Here is a 27,789-nt window from a genome sequence, read left to right on the forward strand (position 1 = left end):
AAATTACTATTAACTGTAGATTGTACAAGGGACTCCTACCTGAAAGAACTGATGGACACTTCTGGTGGGACCTCAAAACTAATGCTTGTAACTCTTGACTGGGACATATCAGCTACAATTGTTCCTTACATCCTTCTAATATAACAAAATCAAAAAAATCAAGAGGGGTGTGCTATGTATATTTTCAAAATAGCAGCACACCTCTCTCATGGGTGTGCACATACTCATTCCTGTCACTTGGAAAGCAAATCATTGCTAATCAAAAGCAACTTTTGTTAAACAGCAAATGTCTGCTAGAAGTTTGTGAACTACAAAATATTACTGAGGTTCAAATACTGAACTGCATTTTCATCTTGCTTTCAGGTTTAGAAAATGTTATTTTTAGATGATGTGCTTTTCGATTGATCCAAACAATGTAAAATTATAATTAACATGTTCACTGTATTCTGTTAATAAAGCATCATGTTTAATAAAATCATCATTATCAATTACCTACTATTTAATGATGTTAGAATGCAGCATTCAAAATGTGCAGAACTAGCCTGTGATCCAAAATGTGCAGAACTTGCCAGTAGGCCTGCCAAACCACAGGCCTACTGGCAAGTCCCAGTGGCATAGTTTGATTATCCATGGTAAGATTTTGACTCGCAGAAAAGACCTTCATTCATCCAAATTATAATTATATCTTCAAGTTATGCATTTTGTAATTGGTTTTAACACATCTTTTTAAAAGACAAGGCCAATATAGTCAGAATTCTCACTAATTGTTATCTTGTCCACTTATCCTGCTTAACATTATCAGTCTAATCAAGTTTCAAAGTGATGACAATAAGCATATTCTACTATTCTACTATATTTGTTTTTGTACATACAGTCAAATGTCCATATGATGAACTTCTATATTATAAATTTCTCTTTTCAAAGTATTTTTCTGGAGAATGTTCAACATGTATCTTTTTTTTTTTTTTTAAATTTAAAAATATCTATTTAACAAAGTTTTGCCAGCTGCATAAATATCATTTCAATAACATTTCATAACAAATAAAATATTACATATGTATGTTACATGAAAAACTGAATAAAGCATACTTTTTTTGAATTTTCATGTAACATGCATGCATGCATAATATTTTATTTTGTTACAAATATATTCATGAATATTTTTGTGTAACATTGTTACAGTTTATCATGTTTTCTTTTCCCTACCAGTGAATTTTCCATTTAACAAATTTTCTACATAAACGAATTCACATATTTCCTAGAGGCAATTCATTATACAGAAGTTCAATCATGCATTTTTCAGATTTTACTGTTTACATGTAGAAAAAATTTATTGTTTGTTACATTCATACTAACACCAAAACATTTTTTTATTCACATAAGCTGGGAGAGACAAAAGCAAATATTGGGAAAGTTCTAAAGGTGACATAACTTTGCACGCACACAATCTAAAATCATAATACAATATATTGTAATAATTAATGTCAACAATATTAATTTCTGTAACAATCTAAAACAACAGTATGGAGTCAGATTTTTTATGAAATTATGTGCTATAGTAGACAATGTATTTGAAATAAATAAGATGTCTCGAGATGATTTTGCAAAACATTTCTATATGATCTATTTAAGCAACATTGAAAAACAAATTTCCATTGTGAAAATTAAATATACTATTGCACTAAATTCTCAAAACATGTCCTATTATTCAATAATGTTAACATGGTTAATTTAAAGGCAGCACCACACATTTAGTATTTGCCGAATGTTGCACAAACATTTGGCTAATACTGAGTAGTATGGATGATTTACTTGTGACTACTCAGTATGAAATATTCATATTTGCAGTTTTCCACTCCTTGTTGGTACAGTATGTCAAATCAACAGGGACAAATAGGCAATTATTTGGCAATTGTGTGGAGCCAGCTTACAAATATAATCAATTCAGAGATCAGTTGAAATACATACAAAAGATCAAATCGAGATTATTTGAAGTAATACACAAAATGGTCCAAAAATCAGTTAACCAAGCTATATTTTTTTACAACTACAGTAGAGCATTGATTATCTGAATATCGATCAACCAAAACATCGGTTAACCGAAAGCATTCCAGTCGGCAAATTTAAATTTCAGCTAGTGCTGTGGTGCTGCGATATTTGGCTATGTCTTGGGCTACTCCATTATTATTTTTGTTGGTGTGCATGTTTTAGCTGGCAGCACTGGCGCGACCATGATAGGGTACTTAAGGATGTGTTAGGATTTGAGCGAATTTCAACATGGGATAAGTGAATATATTTTTTCGTACATAATTGATTATTCGAACAACCCAGTCCTGAATTGTTCCGGATAATCGATGCTCTACTGTATTCTAACAGGACATAACAGCTGATTCGATCACTTCCAATGAAATCAATCATAAGTAACATGCAGCTGTTTTAACTGTTCTTTAAATAATCTCAAAATTATATCTTCGTTAACTGAATTTTGGAACCATCCCATATATTTACAAAAATTCTTTATTATTCCTTTCATTGTGGAAGTAATTTAATTTTTAAAAATTGTTGCACATTAAATTTCTCTTCTTAAGTACTTTTATGTGAAACTATTACTGCTGATTACAGCAATTATACAAAATCTTCCAAAGCCATCTTATTTAAAACAATATAATTATCATGTATCATTAGACATAATTATAATGTATATTATAATGTATATATATACTGATATAATGAATTATAATGTATATATATATATGTAATGTATACACACAGTATAATGTATAATGTATACATGTATATATATATATATATATGTCTATATGTCTGATTGTTTCACTTAACAAACCTTTAAAAATATCTCTCTCAGTCTTTCAGTGTCGGCTCTTCTCACAAACTGACTACCCTGCAAATAGAAAGTTATTTTAATAAATATTTTAGTGTCAATTCTATACATTATGTAAGAGAATTCTCTTACAAAAACATACAGATAATCAATCTTTTTTAAAGTAACAGTTTATTGGAAATATTACAATCTGAGATTTGTCTTGAGCAGCAAATTAGATTTAAAATAAAAAAAAGTCACAACCAGATTGTATTTGAGAACTTGATTTTTAATTGTTAGTTTCTTATAATAGAAATAAAATATCAAGTAAAAAACTAATAGTCAAATTCACAATAAAATTAATACCTTAAAAACTTAACAAAAATTGAATTTATAAATAAATTTTATAAGTGTTAAAAACATATTTACAAAATGTACATTTGCCCATATTTCATCATTTTAAACTAACATCAAGCTTCCAAGTTCTAGACTATATAAATTTTTGATTTGTATTTTCTGGTGAGTTTGAGACTCTTGACGTGAAATATTTTGTAATGATACAAACAAAAACAAGAGCTAAATAAAGTTTAAATGTATATTATTTTAAAAAAGAAAAACTCTGTCTCAAAAATGGATGAAAAGAAAAACAATTCTATCATCATAAAAATATACAAATGATGAGAGATGTCGTTCATACAGTGTGTCTAAAGAGTTGCTATGCAGTAGAAAAGGTTTAAGTAAAAGTTTATGTACAATACTGCAGTTTCTCCTATAGCAAATGCCAGAAAATTCTCTGCCATGTCCCCCAGAAGTTCTAAAATCTGGAAGAGCAAAGTCCAGAGACCTATGGGATCAAATTCCACAGGAGATTGGCAAAGAAGTCTTCCGAAAACCGGAACGACTGTGAGCGAGCAGTAACGGCATCTACCGCAGAGTGGAAACGCAAGACATACAACTTACGAGTCTCGTATGCTATGCTGTACGACTTTAATGTCGTTACAAATTTCTCACTGCACAGTAACTTTTTGGACACGTATCATTCCACAAGAATTTGATGAAAACAAAAATGGCAATCAGAAGAGGATTTATAAAGCTAAACAAAAAAATTCATTTTAATTAATAAGCTGATGGAATGCTAAAGAATTTTTAATTCATTTTACAGATTACTGTTACTCATTCATTCATTATTGAGGGATTTACTTTGTTTTATTTAATGCTATTGTAAAACTAAAATAGTTTACTTTAAACCTAATATATATAAATAGTTAAATTTCTACATTTTGTTACTAGATTTATCATTGGTAGATTATCAAGTGTTCATAGTGAGTGACAATGTTGTTCAACCCTATTGCCACTAACCATACATTGAAATAGCTATAAACATATGACAAATTTGTCTTTCTAGCTTTTACATTCAATCATGTACTTGATTATATCAAATAAAAATATAGATACAATTTTCAAAATATTATTAAGTTTTATCTTTTGTACCTCTTAGTAAATCATAGATTGATTATTTCATGTTTAATAATCAAACAGACAATTGTGATCATCAGTTTACAACTCTCTACTTCTGAATGAAGCAATTTTAAGAAAATTTCTGTGCATTATGCATATGTTCATAACTTCTTAATTGTAAATACATATTCATAAAGTAGTGGGTTTTACATCTTAAATGCTGCTTCTCTTCGGACTTGTTTAAGAAATTTTAATTTTGTATTGATCATATAATGCATAGCCAAGTATAATATTTTCTTGACAATTCAGTCCATATTTTGTAAATATTTAAAATTTTAGATAATTTATAAGGTTTATAATAGTTACATTTATCAGATGATATTAAAATTAACAAGTTTATAATACAAATGAAATGTCAATTTGAAGTTAAAGGTTAAAAATTCATTTTGTAATCTTAAGAAATTCTGTTCTACAGGCCTAAATTGTTAGAAGAGAGAAACCTGATTTAAAACTCTTTTAGAATATTTTTTTTTTTTTAAATCAAAATACGTACACATCTTTTTTCTTTACAGAAAGCCATTCTTTAATGTTATTGTTCTCATTCGTAGATGTTTATTAGAGATAAAGCGGTAACATTCGTGAATAAATTTCAATTTCTCAATCCAAAACACTCAGATATTCAATTTGTTGTTAAATTAAAGAAGCGAAAGCTTTCGTAATATGTTTGTAATGATAAATAATGAAACTTCCGTACCCTGAAATAATGAGGAAATGAAAGATAAATATAGAAGCTTGGTAAAATCTATAATAAGAACTTTCTAATAGTAGTTAAAAATGGAATGAAAACAATTACAGATATTAAAAACAAGTATAGTTCCGTACTAAACAAATATTATGTATTGATTACAAACGTCTGCATAGATTTTTATTGTCTTTTTGGAAATGTTTTATTTGAAATTAAAGCATAACTCCACTATAATGTAATTTACTTAACAGACAACACCTAATAACACTCCAGCAATTAAAATTAATGAACTCAAAAGTGTTTTGTCAGTCAGTCACAGAACACAAAAAACAAAACATTCTATTATGTTTTACATGTTCTGCAATTGAAGATCCATTAAGTCAAATCAAAAACGTTTTCAAGTTCGTAAATTTAATTGCTGGAATATTATAAAGTGTTGTTTGTTAAGTTATTTTCAAGTTTTGGTTGGTTTCCTATATTATAATTTAAAAAAAGAAAATACTGCTTTTAATGGAGTAATAACTACAAATATTTAGAAATCATTCAAATGCTTTGAAATGTGCTGCTGCCAAGAAAGAGCAAACTTAAAATAGTGATATCATCATCACTATTATGTTAGGAAGAATAATCTAGAAATTAAACAAAATTGAAAGATTACATAAATGAATTAATTAAATGTGTAATGCAAAATTACAGGTTAATGTTTTAAGTGTAACCTTTAAATTAGTTTTCTATGATTTTACAAAATCATAAAATCATTTGATGACAAGTAGCCAGTAAGGTTGTACATTTCATTTATTTATGTAATCTTTCAGTTTCTAAGTTATTCTTTCTTATTTAATAGGGACAATGTCATCACTATAGCAAGAATTTTTCTCAAGTTTACACTTCCATTAGTACCAAAACTCATCACTAGTGTACTTTTGGTACTGCATGCAACAAACACATTAACTCATGCTTTAGAGACCTTAGCAATGTAAGGGATGTAAAGATAAATAGTTATCCCTGTCTCGTTTCAAACATATCAGTTATTTTTTAATAGAAAATTTTCTCCCCTTCTCTCTTATATTGTCAATGGTTTTTGGGTTGATTATATCCACATCATTGTTATATTTATCATAATTTCAAAATAAATTAAATTAGATTCTAATTATGTTTATTATAGATACTTACTATTTCATAAATTACATATTAAGACTGGAAAACTTATACAAATAATTAATAATAATAATAATAAATAGAATGAAGGTTGTGATATTCTTAGACATTTTAAACATGCATTAAAATGTGATGGTCGAGTAAACAATTTTATTAGTTAACTTATATTTTACCATTCAGAAACATGCTAATATAGCAAAAAATATAATAATTTATACAAAATTTCATAAAGAAATCCTCTAATTTTTGGTTGAAGGCATGTAAAATCATTACTGACAATAAATTGCCATTACAAAAATTATCATTAAGAGAAAGAATCACTTGATTTTAAGAGAATATACAATTTGTAGTGATTTTCACGTTAATAGTTCCCCCTAATCTGTTCATCTGTGCAGGGCCGGATTATCGAATAGGCAAAGTAGTACAAATGTCTAGGGCCATAATTCGGAGGGCCCGGCTTCAGTGCATAAGATTTCTCTGTTTCAAAACGAGTTAAAAATTATTTAAGAAATTAGATAGGACAGAAAAGGCTGTATTTAACAATTCCTACTAAGCTCCGCTCGACTAGCCATTATCTTGAAAAAAAAAGTCAGCAGCCACCCGTGTGTCAGAAGTAATGTGCGCCACCAGATCTCTCGCACCATCTAGAAATATTCCTAGGGCCGCCTCTCGTGGTAGTACTGATGTATGGTTATGATTTATTTTCTAAATCTAAACTTATACGTCGCGATATCGCATATTCCATGTAGCGTTCAAGTTGCTCGAGTGCGAAGATATTACAATTCAATAGTGTTTTATAAAAGAGTTAAAAAGGGTGACACTACGGTGTGACTTGGGGTGACACCACGATATCCGCACCGGGTGTCACCTATGCTAGCTACGCTAATGTCACATTATATAAGATTTGTTTAGAAGCAACTTATTTAAATGGGGCCCCAACTTAAATTTTGTCTAGGGCCCGCTAGAGGCTTAATCCGGCACTGCATCTGTGTACAATAATTTTAAAAATATTGCACAAGCCTTTGCAAGTACATGATGTACTGTACTTTTAGATGATGAATAAATTTATAATAATTTACAGTTAGTTCTTTTATTGATTCTCATATTTATAAGCTATTATTATATCTGACTTTGTAGGGGTCAGTTAAAAGCTATTGGTAGATGAATTGTATACAATTTACCTTCAGACTGTTACTTTGTAAAATTTCATTCTATTTTATCATGTTGGCTGTTTGAAATGATATATTCTTGAAAATAAAGTTTGCAAATTTTATAAAATAAACAATCCAAAGACAAAGCTTAGAAGGTACAAAAACATTTATTATTAGTTTTTAACAAATCTCTATAAAGTCATATATACGGGACACTCCAAAATGAATACTACCATTTTAAATTAATGTCACTATGTTAATTATTATCTGAGAAGTATGCAACATACACCAACTGATAGAGTAACTGTCAGAGTTTTGCCTACCATCCTCATTCAAACATCTCAAAATAGTATTAACACACTTCACGCCAACATAAAATAAAGAGTAATTAGCACATTTGTGTTGCGGTGTTATTAACAGTTACTTGAATGTTTCACATTTAAATGCAAGTACTTTCAACAACTTACTGTTGTCATCTTCAAGCGAAATCGAATATTGTGGTTTTCGAATAAATTAGCTTTTTTAACGGACTATTTAAATTACGTAAAACACGTGCGTGGAATTCGATTAAACATATTAAAATGTAAAAGCAGGCTGATAAAACACGCTACTCTAATATAAAATAAAGATAGAGGTGCCGTATTTGTGGTGTACCTAACAGAGACAATTTATAATCTAGATTGTGTAAATAAAGTTACCCATAATTGCAGAATTTCTAATGTTGGTGCATTGCACGGTGTTAAGGTGGCAATGTAAATTTTTTTCAAACATCTCATTGTCTATTGTCTATTACCTACCGAAATGCCATAAATGAAAACAGCAACTTCACAACAGAGAAGGCATTTTGCATTCTGAAGTTCATGAAGTTGAAACAACTCATCATTGTGCTACACCAGAGTTTCTTAAACCTTTTTTATTCACGACCCCATTTATGATTGTGATTTTTTTCACGACCCTCCCCAAAATATAAAATAAAGATATATAAATATTTTGCAATATACATATGAAATACAATGAAAATATACATATATATTGAAGATATATACAAATTTGCAAAAACAATAATGGTGTACTACCACAGTTCATTCTTGTGTTACAATGGAACAGAGACAACTGAATACACTGAAAAGCAACAACACTACACTAGTTCACACTACAATCAGTGTTGCTGAATCGTTGTCTCGCTGCACCAGAAGTGACACAAAGTGCAACTCACGAAACCTACGACACAAAGCATGCCATTTTCAAACTCTCACAAATTATTTTCAATATTTTGCATTAAAATCTTGTAACCCCAAGATTTCGCTAAGCGACCCCCAAATGGAGTCGCGATCCATAGTTTAAGAAGCCCTGTGCTACACAAGTAATCTGCAGAAGCCGTAGAATTGTTACCACCATGGTAGGAGTGACAACAGATATGCCATAGCGAGCTTAAGAAGAAATCGAGTATTGGTTGAATGCATGCCATGTGACACGACATACATGCATTGAGAAATTATAATAGGTAAATGTAAAAATTTGGACTGTACATTACAATGTCCTCAGATAATAATTAACATAATTACACTACTTTAAAATAGTAGCATTCTTTTTGGAAGACTGTAGAGGTATTTGCTTATAAGTTAAATATAAAATGTGGAGTCAATATGTACATCAGCCTTTAGACTCCCTTCTAATATTAAAAATCAGATTTTCCCTCATTAATGTCTTAGACAAGTATCTCAATAAAATGTTTGAGAATAATTCTCATCTTCAGATTCAAATTGTACAAATAAAAATTACCTAATAAAAAAATCAAAAGGGCTAAGAAGTCAATTAAAAAGAAACATTCAAATAAAACCAATGCTTCTTACACAAAATCTCCATAAAGATCATGTCTAAAACTTCTTTAACTGATTGTTAAATAAACATGAAAGATGAATTAAAAATCAAACTGTTTATATTTTGTATATAAGTATAATAATTATTTAATTTTATTGATATATTACATAATATATAAAATTAAACATGCAAATTTAAAATCCACACAACATGGTTAAAAATTAGAGGAACTGTAATTGTAAGAGAAATTATTGATACTGAGAAACAATCATAACATCAATTGTGTGTGTTAATTATAATTTGATACATTTCTGAACCTTAAAGTACAGTACATAAAACAAGAAGTTCATTTTAAAAATAAAAGAACAGAACTAATAAATTAGCAATTATTGATATAATTGAATGTATTTAAAAATGCAGTTATCATAATCATAATTAAAAACAATTCAGACAATGGATTTGAACATTTTATAATTGTTAAAATGTCTTATAGTCTTGCATCTTGCTATTATATCATACTTCTTAAGTTGATTAGCATCATTTGAAAATAAAATGTTATTGATACTTGTATAAACTTTTAATAATTGTGAATTATTCAATATCCTCTTAACATATTTACTTCATGTAACTCTCAGATTCTCAACAAGTAAAACAGTAAGTTAACAAGCTCTATATTTCATTTTCAAAATAAACAAATCATTCAAATCTTAGAGACAATTTAAATCTCTCCCCCTAATGCTGAACAGTTCACAAACATGCATTCAAAAATGGGCTTCTTTTTTTTTTGTTTTATTAATAATAAAAAATGAATACGTAGTTATGCTTCAATAGTAACTGTTTTTATTTTCATGTAAAATTATTGACCGATAAGAAAATTTCAAAAATTTCCTGCATCTATAATAGAAGAAATGATAAGTGCAAAAAACAAAGACTACTTTGTTTCCTGTACTCATCTTTAAGAGATTTAATCAGTAACTTCTAAAAACTTCAATCACAGTATTGCCTGATTATAAGAATCAGAAATAGTTTGTTATAATCAATGTTCATTTTATCTTCTGAGAAATAAAACAATTTTATTTTGAAAAACTGAAGTTTAATGTCACTTATGATCAAATAATGTAACATAAGACAAAAAGATTAAACTATAACATAAGAAGTACTGTATAGTAAATGTGCATAGTCATGTAAACAGTGTTATTTTTCTTTGTTGATTTTTGCTAGTTACATAACATTTGATAACATACCTTTCCACTTTGGCAAAACTACTTAAAATATTTTGTGAAGCATCACATTTTTGCAAAATCTCCTAAACAGTAATAACATTTTGCAATCCTTGGAAACATCATCATCATAAGCTGTATTGTTATTACACTCAAACCTGTTTTTGTGCGATTTGTTTTGTGCGGTATATGAATTTCAATCAAATTGGTATACCGCACCAAAAAAAAATCGCACAAAAACAGGTTTGAGTGTATTATCCACACTAATTTCATTACTTTTTGAAGATACTAAAGCTATGTTAGACAAAAGTTCTCTACAGTCATTAATCTGGACATATTCTCCAAAATTCCATTCAGAAAATGCATTTAATAATTGCACAAGAAGCACATCATTTGTAACTTCACATTTCTTCATAATTCTGTTGACTGTGATCTGAATGAAACTCTCTTCCATTCATAAAAAGCTGGCATATTGAAAACAATTTACTATTGATTTGCATTCATACTTTTTGCCATGCCATATGGAACTTTAATGCATCAGAAAGGTTTAGAGAAAACACTTCTTTGCCACTCTATAGAAGTTAACATTTAGAAAAGAAAAATTTGTCAATAATTGCTCTCTAAGCTGTGTTAACCCCTTGATCTAAAAACTAATTTCGAAGTCTTAATGGATGGCACAAACATCAGTTTAATGCAATGTAAACTCTCGATGTTGAAATTTGCACAGCAGTTACCGATCAATAATAAAAATTTTCATTTCTTTCTTTGCAGTTCTGTCCCATTCATGCAATTTGCCACAGAAAATGTCAGAGGTAATCAGTCTTTTGTTGCATTTTTAGTTTACCAATAGCTGTCTACTCTTAAAACAGTCTGAATTTTTTGATTTACCAAATTTACCAATTACTAACAATTCTGCTCCCATAAAATTTGCTGCTAGTAAAATAGTAATTTGGTCTTTAGATAATTCTGTAATGAAGTTCTTGTGTAACATATTTTGTCTGTATTAATTAAAGTTTAAATATTACAAATTAATTTTTATACCTTTTAAAATTAAAATATGAGCAGTTTAAGTTAGTTACTGTATATTGCTTCTATTCATTAAAATGTTTTCAAAATCTATTATTTTAATATTAGTAAAAGTTCTAAAATTTTACAATAAATAACTTCCCACCATTGTAAATATTGTTTAAAAGTCATTTAGAATGTAGAATTATTCCAAATGTAATCAGAATTTTATATTCTATTTCTGATGCCATAACAAAGATTTTGAAAATAATTAAATGAATATAGAAAGTAATGTGTAACTTCTGTTTAAAATTATTATTCAATATTTGTTTGTTTATAAAAAATTTTTGTTATATTTTCATGTAATATGCTTAGAACATGAATGCTTAGATAAATACTGTATTGGTAAAATTGTAGTTCCAAATGAGAGGTTTGGATCCCCAAATTTTAGACCCTGCTAGACAACCAAAACAGTCAAAGGAATCATCTCTCTAATTGTCACCCTTTGTGATATATTTGCCTCCAATTTTTTGGGCCTGTCATGTTTAATAAAATTAAGCCTGTCAAGCCTGTCATGTTTAATAAAAACATGACAGGCTTAATGGAGTTGCAGCAGAATTCTAATTATGCCCCAAAAATAGTCAGTGCAATGGAATTTCTCATATTTTATGAACTTTCCCTATCCCTAGAAAAGTGGAAAACAATTGATTTTAGCATTGTTTTGAGTAATAGTTCCAAATTTTTTCACTTTTAAATTTTAGTCCAGTTTTGAATGTCTTCAAAATTCCAGATAGGTCAATTTTGAAGAAAATATATCTCACAAAGGGTCACATGTAGACCATCATTTTCACTATTTTACTCCTATGGGCATGGTCTACAGCTCTGATAAAGTCCTAACTGCTTCATTCATTATTGTATTTGTACACAAATACCAAAATATAATTTTTTATAAATCATAATGCATTTTCCACTTATAATTGGTATGAAAGTTTAATTAAAGTCACATAAAAATTTTCCTTTCATTTATTGATAATATACAATGTCTCTTTAGACCAATCCAATCCAAATTTTATCCAAACAAATTTCAAAATATGATTATTTTGTGTAAAAACTGAATAAAGAATACAATTAAATTCAACCAAGATTCAATTAATGTGAATGAATGTCTCTTTAAAGAGACATTCATTCACATTACATATATATAGCTACCACATCTGACATTGAGAAGATTCAATTAGTTTTGTCAGTCTGGTGAGGAAACCAAAAATTATTATTATGTATGAGATAAATGAATGGTATTTGTTGTAAGGTTTTATTAAATATTGATATAATAACTCATTTTAATTCTACACATTTAAATATTTATCACATTTATACCTCAGCTTCTCGATTTTAAAAAGCAAACACTCCTCAACTGTAAACTTCAGGCTAAAATGTTTGCTGGAACATAAAAATATCAATACAGTGAAACCTCACTTAATGAGCATAATTCATTCCAGAGTCTTACTCGTAATGCGAAACACTCGTTAAGTGAAACAATTTTTCCCATAGAAATTAATGTAAAATACGATAATGTGTTCCACGCTGAAAAAATGCTCAAATGTTTTATGTATAACTTTTATTTTTTAAAAAATGTACAATATACACTGTTAAGAAGCATGAATCATCATCATCTTTTCTTCTAGCGTGGAATTAACCAACCTGTAATGCAAATTTGATTTGCAGAAACAAAAAAAAAAAAAAAAATCACAGCTAATATGTTTGATAAACACTACAAACGATATGCCAAATTCTTGGGTTATGTAAAGGCTATAATTAAATGTTAGAAATTAATTAATTTGACTAGAGGTAGGCAGTTGTGTTTCCATCTCGTATTAAATTTAATAATTATAAAAGTTAATTTTTAATTCAGACATTTCTAAAATTTAATTTGGAATCGGCCATTCAATTTAATGACCCAAGAATTTGGCATATCGTTTGGTGTGTTTATTATATAACGGGCTGTGGTCGTTGATGTTTATAAGTAATATGTGTGAACACAAATTTGGAAAAATATGTGATCACAAGCGACACTAAGATGCTAGCGGAACGAATGCTAAACACAGACCGATGGAGCATGCCGCATGCGCACAATTTGAGACTTCCTCTCTCCTCATCACTTGTTATGCAAAATATCGCTCGTTAAGCGAGGCAAATTTATACAATTTGTTTTGCTCGTTATGCAAAATACTCATTGTGCAAGGTGCTCGTCAAGCGAGGTTCCACTGTAAAACCTTACAGTCCAAATACTTTATTTATGGTTATTGTTGTTTAAATACAAATTTAAATAAAGTATTTGATGCTTTACTTGGAATTATTGTTATTTATGTGACAATTTTGGATGAGATTTTTTGCACTGCTTGCAAGAAAAGACTTTTGTTATTTACAAAGAATTCAGCATCAATCTTCAGCAATAACTGGACTCCTAAACACAGGCATTATTGGTCCAAATGTGCTTGAGCAAATATATTCTTGTCTAAAGTTCAATCTTGTACATACCATGTCTTCTCAATTCTAATGCACCCTTTTCTGGACTTTTCTGGTCTCAAAATTGGGATAAATATTAGAATCAGGCACAAAGTTGACTTGATGCAACCTCGTTCACGTCGTTTACTTGTTACTCTGCTTGGTGATTTGCACGTATTACAATGTGGGTGAACACCCTTCCCACTACTTCAGTTTTAATTTTGGTTGTGATTTTAGAATGGTTTGGGTCTTTTGAACTACAGCAAGGCCAAGAGAATGATGTCCAGTAGACAAATCTCTTATAAAGCTGTATTTAAGCAGAGTCGTTCATCTGATGGAAGAACACAAGTACAGATATTACAGTGTGATACCATATACTGGTAAATTTCATGCATATATGTATACCAACATAAAAACTCACTGTTAAAATGTTGATTGTACAATGATTTTGACTGATTTTGTATTGTCTGCAGATGCATTTGAATACATTCAAAAACGTGGACATCACAAAGCACCATAAACACAATAATAAAATTATTTTCAAAAAATGGGTTTGTTATTGTTTAAATGCATTAACTTTCTGCAGCTGCATTTTCAATGCAGGGTACATTGCAAGCTTTTTTGGGAGGTTTTGATGTCTCGAAATCAAGTGTGTACTAGAATCTAAAAAAAAAAAAAAAATTGTTCCTTGCATTAGGATTTTAAATATGAAACAAGCAATGGCTTATTTGTTAAGAAAGGTACTCGGAAAAACAACAATAAACATTCCCGACACTTCTTCGACCTCAGCCTAAGATCAATTCAAAAGTTCTTGGTTCTAGTCCTTAAAGGAACACACTCCTAAGGCTGAGACTATGCAGACGCGAGCGAGCGAGAATACGTGGCGAGAAGAGGCGAGACGCGATAAATATCAAAACCTGTCAGATATGTGCGAGAACCAGAAATTCGCTCTCGCCAGCGTTATTTCTCGCTTCTCGCTTGTGCATGGTTTTCCTTTGCGAAAACTAAATCGCTCGCAACCTCTCTCTCGCTCTAAATTCGAGTCTGCATAATCGCGCCTTAAGCGTTTGAATGGCACTCAGTCCGATCTGGCACAATGCTAAGGAATGTGGAAAACATTTACAGTTATTTTTCTAACTTTATAACAAATAAATAGTTATTTATTTTGATTCAAAGTCTACGTTTCACCCTATTTATACTTCAACCAAATCAATTTGATTATAAAAAGCAGAATTTGGCAATATGCAAAATCCAAAAAGCAAAGAAATCCAATTCAAAACGAAACATTATGCCATAGAGATGCCGTCAATCAACTAAGTAAAACTTTGAATTTCTTAAAAATTCATGCAATAACACATATATGTTTCCCAATGCGCTCGATGTTGCAAGATGGTGTTTGACTGAATAAAAAAAAAAGCTGTAATAAGCAATCGTGGAATAAAATGAGTTTGATTAAGTAAAAAACACAGGCAAATGAATATCATTGTAATTAATGAAATGGAAATAATTGAACAAGCATTACCTCCAACTGGCAAGATGCTTTGGTCAAGATGAGGTCGAGGAGCCAATGCATGCCAGCCTGGGATAGAAATAAAAATGGAAGGGAGGGAGTGATATGCAGGAATAATAAAGTAATTAAGGGTAAAATAAAACATCATGCATAAAAAATAAATACAACCGCTTCTACCTTCTCGTCAATGTGTTCTGCCATCTTGCTTAAGTCGTCTGCCAAGGGCACGCGATCACGTGGGGCAGATAGGGTTACGTCACATGACCGAGTAACCTATTGTTTTATTGGTTAAGTTATTATCTACATCAGAGGGCGCGCGACGAACTCCCATTGATATACCGGTTAAAAGTTGCCATTTTTGTTTACGCGGTGAAGTAAATAAAACGATATTAGAGTTGCCAGATATCAGCGTCCTTAAACCGATAATTAAAATTTAATTGACGATTTAATGACGAATCGATTAAATTAAATTTAATATAGTAATTATTATTAATATATGCTTGTGCTAATGATATAATTTATTAATAATAGATTAAAATAAATTTTTATTTACAAATAATTAAATTCCGATATTTTTTGGGGGGATACTATAGATTACCCCCCTAAGGAATTTCGGGACTTTGAGTATATATCTGAACTGAGGGGACCGAGACGAGTTCAACGATACCCTACTTTTGGACCGGAGACGATAAATAAAAAAGTTATAATACTTTTTTTGGCGATCGCGCGATGATAGGGAGTCGCGTCGCTCTCCCTATCATCCCTATCAGGAGTGGTATCGGCACCCTCGGGATTTGGCAACCTGCGTGCATGCACGCGCCGCACACCTACCAGGACGTCTCTGATTCCATTCATTAACCACTCGTAGGGAGCTGTTTCACTAAGTGGATTGTTTTAAGATTGAAAAAGTAAAGAATATTTTGTTATTTTTATGTACGTTTCTTCACAAAGTTAAATTTAATTATAAGTTTCTTTAAAAGTATATTCATACAATTGAAGAATTTTTTGTACTAGGTATGTATATTCGTCACACATTTTGTTTTACCAAGTAAGTTTTTTTTAATAATTTTAATTTTAGCCCTTATATCGTGGCTGGTGATTCAAAAATTTATTTTAAAAAAGTTTTGGCTCGAGACCGTATGATGAAAAGAAAACATTATTAAAAGATAAAGACCAATGCCTAAATTAAATATAAATACGTCGACAAAAAATTTCGACATTTTGACGATAAAATTTATGACGAATGACGATTCTTTCGTAAAATTGAAGCAATTTCGGAAATCAAAGCGGAATAGAATTTAACATTGGTAGACAATATAAAATAAATATTGAAAATTATAACGAGATAATTACGATTAATGGATATATCCAAATTAATAGATGTTATATGTTTTTTTTTCAAAGCAAAAATTGGCATTTAGAGAGCATACGGAATTTATTGAATCTAATAAGAAAGTTCGATATAATTACCTCTGTTATTTATTAAGTACGTCAGATAATCTATTAAAAATACATTTAAAGAAGTATACGGTTTTTACTGGCTTATCGAACAAATGAATACGAACGGCAGTGACGTAGGTGGATGTCAGCCGCCCGGAGCGGAGGAAAATTTCGTCTCCTTAAATAAAATACGGGGAATCCCTATAAGTCAGTACAGACGGTGTTGTCAGTCGCTACAATGAGCAAGATGTCATTATTATACATTCATTTAAAGAAAGGGGACTCTCCATTTTCGTCACAGAATAAGTAATGAAAAATTCCGTGCTCATTTCAATCGGACCGAATCGTAGGTTCGACAAAAATATCAAATGAAATGGTTCAAATTTTTACAAGATATTATTATTATTATTGTGAAAAAATGCCGCCCCCTAAAAGTGCCGCCCGAGGCGGGCCGCCCCTGCCGACCCCACTACGCTACGCCACTGACCTGACATAACAGTGCTGAAACAGGAGAGGATGATGATGTCGTTCAATTGCAATTAGATATTTTAAACGTTGGTGGTGTACCTTTTGATAATTCTACAAAAAACAAACGAAACTTAAGGCATTGGATATTTAAATCAGTTTTCTTTCGTTTTAAGTCGTCTAACAATGTGAAATGTAAAAAATAAATACATAGATATTCGCCACGATATCAAAATTGCATGTCGTCTTAACATTCAAATTAATAGCAATAATATTAATGAAGACATATGGCATTGACAGCCTTTAATAAAATTTCTTTAAAAACACAAATAGCGTTTATTAAAATATCAATAACAAAAATAAACAGATTGTAATAATGTTAAACAATACGCCAAGAAATAATGAAAAACGTTTTCATTGTTAGAATGCATTCTTTTCGCTGCCAGTTTTCTTTCGCCAAGATGTTCCGAATGCTAATGTTTTCGTTATTATCTCAAGAAATTACTGCACGACCAATGCCACGATTAAGTTCTACTGTGACCTGGCTCGAATCTAAATTAACAGAATTGAGGGATGAAAAGATGAAAGAATTAGACTTCATTTTGACACAACAATCCGTCGGTATAGAGCCAGCTACGAACAATCCAGAAACCGTATCTATCGACGAACAAATAAAAAGGCGATATTTAACATTAACAATGTCGCTATCGATTTTATTTTTTATAACAACGATCACCTTTTGTGGCATGTTGATTCAACGACATTGCTATAATGAATCCAATCAGAAAATGCGTCGAACTGTCGGACAGAGACAAGACAAAGAGGAAAAAAGAAAACCGGATAAGACACTGTCACACGAACCCGAGCAACAACCTCTATTAGAACCAGACGAAGTCGAGGAAAACGCTGGACCTTCGTCCATTTCTTCGACAATTGATACGGAATATTCATTCGACAAATTCCTGAGATTGGTCGAACGTTTACACGACGATGAAATAAAACAACTCGAAATGACTTTTAAAAGTCCTGAACAGATCTGAAGTGTTTTATTGTGTTTACAAGTTTATTTATTGGTCGAAGCGATTTGGAAAAAAATATTAATAATAATAAAAACTATAAGAAAATCCATCTATAATTATTAACATTTGATATTAACGAAATGAATTCTGAATTTAATAATGAAACAGATATAATGCAATTCAATTTTCAAGACGATGAATTGAGAAATCATAGTGATTCGAACAATAGTGATAATGTGTTGGAAGCATTATCCCTCTCATCGTCGCCTCAAGAAGACAACAATGCTGATGATCAAATAGATGAAACTAGATTATCCACTCAAGTTTCTACAAGTACTGACAGTACAATTGATAATGATTTTACAAAAAAGTCTGGCGATGAAGAAGAAAAAGAACTAACATTAAGAAAAAAAAATTAACAGACAGTACTGCTGAAGAAGATGAGGCTTCAGATGGAAATGAAGTAGAACTCTGTTGGGATGACTATTTGGATATTTCATCTAGTATTGCCGCACCAGCTATAACCTTTGTGCATGTAGAACATAGTCTCGATAACATACTCAAAGTAGGAATGAAATTAGAAATACCAAATTCCGAACCACCCGAATCTTACTGGTTAGCTACCATCATAATGACCTGTGGTCCATTGTTGACTTTAAGATACTTAGGCTTTGGAGAAGATCGCAGTAAAGATTTCTGGTATGATGTAAATAACAATGAAGTTCATCCTCCTGGCTGGTGTGTGAAAAACAATATGGAACTATCACCACCCGAATATGTAAAAGAAAAATGTCCTGATTGGAAAAGTTTAATTGAATCTGAAGCAATTCAAAATGAAAATGTTCCTAAAAATTTATTAGAATTGTTACAAAATGGTATCACCTGTTGAACAAATCAAACAAGGCATGAAAGTGGAAATTCAAGAAGAGTTAGATCCAAATAACGTGTGGATAGCAACAATAATTGAGAATGTTGGTAGAAGATTATTAATGAGGTATGATGGTGTTACATCTCATGATTTCTGGCTGTTCTATTTATCTCATCGCCTTCATTTGGTTGGTTGGGGACATGATCACGGGTGTCAGTATCAACCACCTAAAGGTAAAGTTAACATATATACCGTGACGCAGAATGAACAGATATTTTACGAATATCTGTAGAAGAATCTGAAAAAGTAAAATTTTCTTCTCAAGTGCTTGCTCCTCAAGAAGTTATAGAAACTCATTCATTTAAAGTTGGAATGAAATTAGAAGCTGTAAGTCCTGCCAGTAAATTACAGCTCTGTCCTGCAACAGTTACAAAAGTACTCAACAATTACTATTTTCTGGTTGAAATCGATGACTATCGAAAAGATACAGATAAAAAAACAATCCCCTGCAGTTATATGCTGTCATGCGAATTCCTTAGTTATATTTCCTGTAAATTGGGGGAAAGAACATAGTGTTAAAATACATTTCCCGAAAGGATTAGTAGATAATCCAGGCAACAAAGAATTTGATTGGCAACAATATCTTAATTTTTGTAAAGCAGAAGTTGCACCTTGTGAACTGTTCAAAGAAAAATTTATCAACTTAGGATTGGAACCAGGAATGAAATTAGAAGCAGTAAATCCATACTATACAGCAGTATAATATATATATATATACATATATATTTTTAAACTACTAGATACTAAAAACACAGAGTGCTATTTTTCTCTCACATCTGTGCCATGATAACTTTTTGAATTGAAACTGTATATATATATAAATATGCAAAGTGAAATGCAAAATTAATTTGCAGATGATGTCTTAAAATAGTTTCTGATCCTAAAATTATAGTATTATCAGATTGTGAACTTTGATAGTTAATAAAAATATAATTATTAGTAATTGTGTTTATTAATTACTTATTGTCACGAAGGTAGATGAAGATAATGTAAGGAAACGAGCGTGTTTTTATGGTATACGATTTCAGTGAATCAACTGATTTGGTTGATTCTTCTAAATCGTATAAGTTTCGTCTCCGGAAACAAAATCCTGCGAGTACCCTTGGCCGCAGTGACTTTAGTTTCTCAATATGGATTTAACAAAACATATCTATTTAATCGATTTTGATTCGTGGTACTACTACGACGGGATTTTAAAGGAAGAGTGAAAATGATCTCTCATTGAAGCATACGATTATTGGAAATGCGATAAATATTTTCGACAATTTGTAAATATTTTCTTTTTCTTTAGTTTCTTGATTGAGACGTGGGCCCGCTTGGCCCTCTTCTGGAACTCGATGTAAAAACAATTGTGAAAAATATTTCGCATGTTTAAGAAAATATTTATTAAAACAAATAAATTTTTTTAGGAATAAATTACGAAAAAATAAATCTTAGCATTTTATTAACAGTTTTTAAATTAAAATGTACCAAAAATATTTTGATAAAATACGGTACGATCTTGGTACAAACAGTTGAAATAAAATTTAATTACTTTATGTTGGTTTAGATGCGCAGACATTTCTCTTAGAAAATTGATTAATAGTGCGATCATACTTTAATCACCAGGAATTCTTAGCTGAGAAATGAACATTAAAATGTTTATATTACTTAATATTACACTATAACAATGGAGGCAACTTGGTATATATATCAGGCAACATTTTATTTTTATGAAAAGTACGTTTTACCGTAAAGATGAAAATATATTTGGATCCCTACTTTAAAACATACTTATTTGACAAATTTTAATGGATATATCGCTAAAAACTTTCACGAGGAGAGACAGATGAAAATAATAAAGAACGTTCAAGGTTAGTTCAAGGAATCGAAGTTACGATGAATTGATCATAATCATTTGTTAATGGGTTAATTATTTTATTCTGTTGAAATAATCTTTAGTAGATCACTAACTGAAAAATTTTACAAAATATATTAATACTTTAAATACCAATCGTAAATAAAAATTTATTTGTTTTTATTATTGTTAATCACAAGAAAAAATCCCTAGTCATATGTTTGATCGTATTGTCGTTTTCGGTTTTGATGAATCTGATTTCTAGTGAAGCCTGCTAATATAATAGATAATGAAGCAAATAAATCCTATATAATAGTGAGCTGGGTTGTGCGCATTTTAAAGGTATACAGCGAGAAATTCGCACTTAACGTTGTAGACTGTTAACCTTTTCAAACAAATATTGTTTCTTTTTAAGGTTATTGTTTCTTATCCATATTACTACTATACTAATCTTTCGGAGGTCTGAGTTATTAATAATGTAAAAAATGTATGTTATCTTTAGTGTCCATGTACAGTTTAGTCTCTACAGGGGGCCACAATGAGATTTCGCACCACCTGAAAACCCCTGAAAACCTTGCTAGGGTCTTCCCCGGCCATGGAAACTATCCTGTATTTGACAATACAGCGCTTCCATTGGAAATATGCATATACGAATTTATATTCGAATGTACAATAGGAACCTTATCATTTTTTCACATGTAGTATAGACAGTGGTGATATTCGAAATATTTAACAAGGGGTTCGCTAGCAGAAAATTTTTCCCTGACAATCACTGACAAATGAAATGGAAGTTTTGAATAGAAATAAATACAATACCTTTTCTTGCAACCGTATATCTAATAATCAGTGGCGTACTTGGAACGTAACGAGCCATGGGTGAAGGGCAGGTAACGATAATATTTTAGGGCTGTCGACCTTTTTTTTTTTTTTTTTTTTAGGCAGGAGTAATCTTTACCGCGAAATGGCGCTTCTGGAAATACACACGCGTGCCATCATCTCTGGAGATACATTATACTTTTTCTTTCGCTGTCCATAGCCCGACACGTGTTCGACAGCCATCTTGTATTCTCTCGCGCGCGTGGCATTCTGGGATCTCTCTTATGACTGGATCAAGAACTCTCTTGAATCGATCGCGATTAAACCTCGATTGAAACGGTCGAGAGAGATCGCGCCAAGACATACTCCCTGACCTTGCTCACAATCTAGATTGAAATGCTCGGTACGAACGGGGTATAAGGCTCTAGTTTAGTAGTATTACAGAGTATAATACGCATATTTTAATATATTTTTTTAAAAAAACAAACCCACTGAGAAATGTTCTGTGTTTACAGGTCGGATGAAATTTTAACAACGGGTTGGCAACGTTTGGAAAACTGAAAATTTTAACAACGGTTCGGCCGAACCTGTGCGAACCCGCCGAATATCACCACTGAGTATAGATATTTGTAATAAGATACATAATGCGGTTATAATAAAATATTAATTTTAATTAATTCAAAGTACGTTAGAATATGAAAATAATCGCACAATATGTACTCATATTTTAGAAAAAAAAAAAAAAAAGGAAGCGGTACTTCCACAGCTTCCGTGGCCGGCTCGCCACTACTAGACAAAGAACCAGATTTCTTTTATTAGACGTTTTTATATCCCAAACGAGGAAGTCGGGGGCGAATCCTGATCAAAACTTTTGGGCATGCTGAAAGTTATAATAAGAATGATAGGCCTATTTCTAGCACTAAACAATAGGCAGAAACGTTATTTGGTGTGAATAAAACGTGCACATGAGATATATGAAATATATTATAATGAAAAAGTATTAAAAATTTACGATAATACTCGTAATTCAAATTTTGTGGCCCTTTGACACAAGGGGCCCAGGGCTTAACCCTATTAATCTCTATGTAAATCCGCCTCTGTACACAATACGTGTATGCTAACTGAGTACCACAAGCTTTTGATACAATCTGGTCGTGTTAAATGCTTCGAATGACGTCATACGCGCGCACTTGTTTGCTGCGGCAAACCACACGAGAAAGCGTCGAGTTCCCGGAAGCATCGCACTGACTTAAAACGGCTAGCCTCTAGCTGCCAATGTAAAAGTTAACACAAATGATAAAAGAGTTTACATGTTAGAATAAATTATTATTGGAATATTTGTTCTCATATAAAAAGTATACTGACAGTCAAACTTTTTTCTTAAGCATGCGACGCATGCTAAGCAAGCCGAGAGAATTCACCCCTGCACGAAGTAATAGTGTTGCCAATGCATACAAACCCTGAAGCGAAAATTTGCCAATACATAAAGATAGGGAATGGATACAGAATAAAAACTGGTGCACGAGAGACAACATGAGATCAAACTCGTTTGTTTTTTTAACGTGCCTGCACTTCACCAGCAATTTACTGTGCCCAGATATGGCGCCAAATTTTAATTTCAATATTCTTACTACAGTAATGAGTTAATAAAAGATTGGTTTGGAGCCCAGGCAATTGCACTTTTTACCCATAGGATAACCTGACGCTGAATGAAAATTATGCAAATCTTAGGGACCGTCCATAAATTACGTAAGGGCGATTTTGGCCATTCTTGACCCCCGCCCACCCGTGTGTAAGAAACCGTAATATTTTCTTTGATCCCCTCTCCCCTTCCCTATCTTACGTAATATTTAGGCATAATTTTATAGAAAGATTTTAACGGAAATAAATTTTTTAATGAAACCCTAAAAACTTTAGCTCCAAAATATATAATTATTAATTACTTAATTAATATGTACTATTATTTATAAAAGACTACGTTAACAAATTTAAAAATATAAAAATTTAATGAATCCGAATGAACAATTTATTTTAAGAACTTTATTTTTTAATTACAGTAGAGACTCGTAAATCGGCACCCCGGTAATCAGAATCGCCGGTAATCGGCACGATTTTCAGTCGGACTGTGTCGTGCTGAATCGAACGTTTTTGATACTAAATTTACTTCTAAAGTATAATTTTCATGTTTTTATATTCTTCAATATATTTATTTTGTTTGTACAAAATGCAGAAATAATTTTTAACGATACGATAGCCTCGATTATTATTATAAAAATTTTCGTTAGGCTAAAATCGACGAAAATTCAACACGAAGCGACACGCGACGGAGAAAAATTTAACAGGAAGCGACACGCAACGGAGAAAAATTTGAACATCGGACAGGTTAATATATTTTTTCGTAGATAAACCGTAATCGGAACAAATCCCTAATCTGAACAACCCCAGTCCCCAATTGATGCCGATTTTCGGTTCACTACTGTATTAACAATCATTTTATTATTATCATTAATCAACATCATAATATTCATTTTTATATTAATTTTAATTTTCACAAAAGACGCAAAAAACTTCGACAGATCGACCAGCTAGTGCACGTGTAAACAGAAACTTCATACAAAATAAAACAAGAAGAAATAGAAACCACATTCTCTTGCCATATTGGTTACATCTTGGCTAAGACCAAGAAAATAAACTATATGCTGTAAAATGTGCTAGGTGCACCGGGGAACTAAATCATAAAGCTTATAAAACTCTATATAATGGGGCAATACAACCAATGCTACTTTACGCGGCCTCTAGCTGGGATCATTTACATGTAACTAGTGAAAATTCAGTAGCAAGTAAATTACTCTCTCTTCAAAGACAGTTTGCCATCAGAATTTCAAAGTGCTGCAGAACTGTTTCTACTAATGCCTCTCTGATTCTAGCAGAGCTCCTTTCCTTTGCCACTATGTATTCGTAAAAAAGGTTCTGAACTACTATATCAGAACTACAAACATCAAAGCTCAACAACAGTCTCTACTCCTATCTACGGCTGTTTAAATGCTACCATATTGCAATTACCCTATCTCTGATCGTCACCCTGTAAACAAGGTTATCCCCAAGGTACATTCCTCCATAGATAACCATGCAGACATTAATATCTACACAGATGGGTCCAAAAGCCCCCTTCGTGTCCGCTCAAGTATCTGTAGCTTCCTCCAAACTGATATATTTTGCCCAAAATATGTTAGAAGATACCCTCACATCAAGCTGAAGAAGATTCTGTCTACCAAGCTGTTCAGTGGGTCACTTCACTACCAAACAAAACTCTGTCTATCAACATTTACAGTGATTCTTAGTCCGTCCTAAAATTTCTAATAAATACCAATTTCAATAGCAATAAAATCACATATATCCAGCAACATATTAAAAATCTTGTAAATAAGATAACTTTAATGTTTGTTCGTGGCCATACTGGCATCCTAGGAAATGAAAAAGCCGACTTTGAGGCGAAGTCGGCTGCAAAGGACATTGACTTGGACTACACTCGCAACCCTCTCTCATGCAGCAGCCTTAAAAATTATATTTATGACAACGCTATGCAAAAGTGGAATTAACAATAGTTGAGCAGTAAAACTGGTAGAATAAGATTATTTTCCTAGCGTTGAATGCAGGTTCTCGTCACCACTTAGAGATTTAACGTTTGCTACTGCTCAACTACTTACTGAGCATGTATAACCGGACAGAAACTGCCTCTTGCTTTTGCTCTACAGAAAACCTAGACACCGTCGACCATATGATCTATTATTGTCCAACTTACGATCAAGATAGACTTATTCTGAAATTAGAAATCTTTACGCTTGGTTTCAGGTGGCCATGTCCACTCGATAAGCTTGTTCGGTAGCCACTGTTTGATACTTTTTACAATTATCTTAAAAAAATATGGAAGATAAGATTATTTATAATTTCTAATTTCTAGTTTTACATTTTAGTTTTCACTAAAAATCTAATACTAATTTTATGTTTACCTTGAATCATGTATTTTGGTTTATGTATTCTTAGTGTTATATACCCATAGGAGTGGTGCACTTATTCAAATAAAAAAAAAACGGTGAGAAACCCCTACACGGCCTTTCTCCCATGATAAAAAATGTGTAGAGAGTGAGTCTGCTAGCGTTATTATTCTATCACGTCACATCTGATGGCGTTAGTACAACGAGCGTTCTTAATAGAAACCGCCATATTGAAAATTCCACCACTCAACGCGATCAAAAAATAAAAACAATATATTACGTAAGGTGAGATCTATTACCCCCTACTCCTGAGTAAGAAATCGTAAGAAATCCTTGACCCCCACCCATCCCAAAATACCTTACGTAATTTATGGACGGCCCCTTACTCAAATATCGTTCAAATAAATCGACTTATATTAAGATGTGTTTGCACTTAATTTCAACCATCTTTGTATCAAAATGTTTTCCGTGGTACAAAGAACCGAATCCTTGAAATTGTCATAGATATATCTTGAAGATAGTGTACGAAATCAGTCCAAATACACTCAGGGCGGATCTAGGTTTTCGAGGCTTAGGGCTTATTCAAGTCCAATGCAGCCCCATTTTTTGTTAGATTAAGAATTTTTAAATTTGGGTTTAAAATTGCAACTTGGTGACCTGACCAATTACGTTACATCAATTACAATAAAACAAATAATACTATCAATTATCATCATTATTATTATATTAACTATTTTTTACTATACGATAAGTACTCATTGTTAATGAAAAAGTATTAAAAATTTATGATAATAATTCAATTTTTGTGTGCCCTTGACACTTGGAGTCCAGGGCTTAAGCCTTATTAGTCCCTATGTAGATCCGCCCTTGAATACACTGGAGGTTCGAGTCATCTATGAAAGCTAAACTTTCTCTATTTCCCAAACTTTCGACTTACAATGAGGAAGTTTGGGATTGAACTAAGCATATTGATCATATTATAACTGAAATCATATTTGAAGCTATTTATATTTAAGTAAAATTTGTGTACTTCGTATTTCACTCTGGGCATATAAAACAAATGACCTTGGAAAGTATAGGCCTACCCAGGAAACTTTCTGAACAGAAAATAAGACATTCGACAAATGGGAAGTGGCCTACAAACAGACGAAAAGATATTTAAAAAGAATTGAATATAATAGAAAAAGTTTATAAGATAATCCCAGGAGAAAAATCGACAGAAAAGAATGAAAGTCTTTGCTTAACCTGACACAGTGGCGTAGCGTAGGTGTCAGCCGCCCGGGCGGAGGAAAATTTCGCCGCCCCCTTAAATAAAATACGGGGAATACAAGTCAGTACAGACGGTGTTGTCAGTCGCTACAATGAGCAAGATGTCATTATTATACATTCATTTAAAGAAAGGGGATTCTCCATTTTCGTCACAGAATAAGTAATGAAAAATTCCGTGCTCATTTCAATCGGTCCGAATCGTAGGTGCGACAAAAATATGAAATGAAATGGTTCAAATTTTTACAAGATATTATTATTATTTATTGTGAAAAAATGCCGCCCCTGCCGCCCCCACTACGCTACGCCACTGACGAATGGCCCTGACGCGCAATTAATTGATTGCCCCTGTAAGTCGGCTTCTTACAGAAACAGCTTCCCTATCATCAAATGTCACGGCACGCCACTATTCTTTTGCCTTTAAAAGCTCATATTTTAAAATTATAGATTCCTCCATCACCGTACTATCGATAGTGCGGTCGCCGCCATCTTTCTTTCTTATTAGGTAAAAACCTCGTACAACATGAAATGTATTAAAAACTGTTACCAGTTGATGATTCTCATGCTGAGATCATCATGTAGGATGAATAATCTCTGGTAAAATATTTACTTAAGTATTTTACCCATAA

The 27,789-nt window shown here is 31.6% G+C and overlaps 3 protein-coding genes across 4 annotated transcripts in view; 2 read left to right on the forward strand and 1 right to left on the reverse strand.

Moving 5' to 3' along the window:
- Positions 1-15,749, reverse strand: part of LOC136987082 (calcium-binding mitochondrial carrier protein Aralar1-like) — a 42,669-nt gene extending 26,920 nt beyond the window's left edge. Inside the window, exons 1-3 of one of the 2 annotated variants that reach the window (XM_067284741.1) lie at positions 15,572-15,749; positions 15,407-15,463; positions 2,846-2,902 (exon numbers count right to left, since the gene is read on the reverse strand). In XM_067284741.1, coding sequence (XP_067140842.1) covers positions 2,846-2,902; positions 15,407-15,463; positions 15,572-15,595 — 138 coding nt within the window. In that variant the 5' untranslated portion in view covers positions 15,596-15,749. The remainder of the gene's footprint in view (positions 1-2,845; positions 2,903-15,406; positions 15,464-15,571) is intronic. The other variant, XM_067284742.1, reaches the window with a different exon arrangement.
- A 2,709-nt stretch (positions 15,750-18,458) lies between these two features.
- On the forward strand, positions 18,459-19,207 carry LOC136987050 (scm-like with four MBT domains protein 2). The gene is made up of 2 exons (XM_067284687.1): positions 18,459-18,651; positions 18,741-19,207. Exons 1-2 carry the CDS (start codon positions 18,459-18,461, stop codon positions 19,205-19,207), a joined length of 660 nt encoding a protein of 219 aa, XP_067140788.1.
- A 16-nt stretch (positions 19,208-19,223) lies between these two features.
- Positions 19,224-19,949, forward strand: LOC136987051 (scm-like with four MBT domains protein 1). The gene is made up of 3 exons (XM_067284688.1): positions 19,224-19,419; positions 19,479-19,586; positions 19,699-19,949. The coding sequence occupies exons 1-3, from the start codon at positions 19,224-19,226 to the stop codon at positions 19,947-19,949; spliced, it is 555 nt and encodes a 184-aa protein (XP_067140789.1).
- Positions 19,950-27,789: the final 7,840 nt, after the last annotated feature.

This window comes from Centruroides vittatus, unplaced genomic scaffold (genome assembly GCF_030686945.1).
Source record: "Centruroides vittatus isolate TY-2023 unplaced genomic scaffold, ASM3068694v2 scaffold_1444, whole genome shotgun sequence".
NCBI classification, from domain to species: domain Eukaryota; kingdom Metazoa; phylum Arthropoda; class Arachnida; order Scorpiones; family Buthidae; genus Centruroides; species Centruroides vittatus.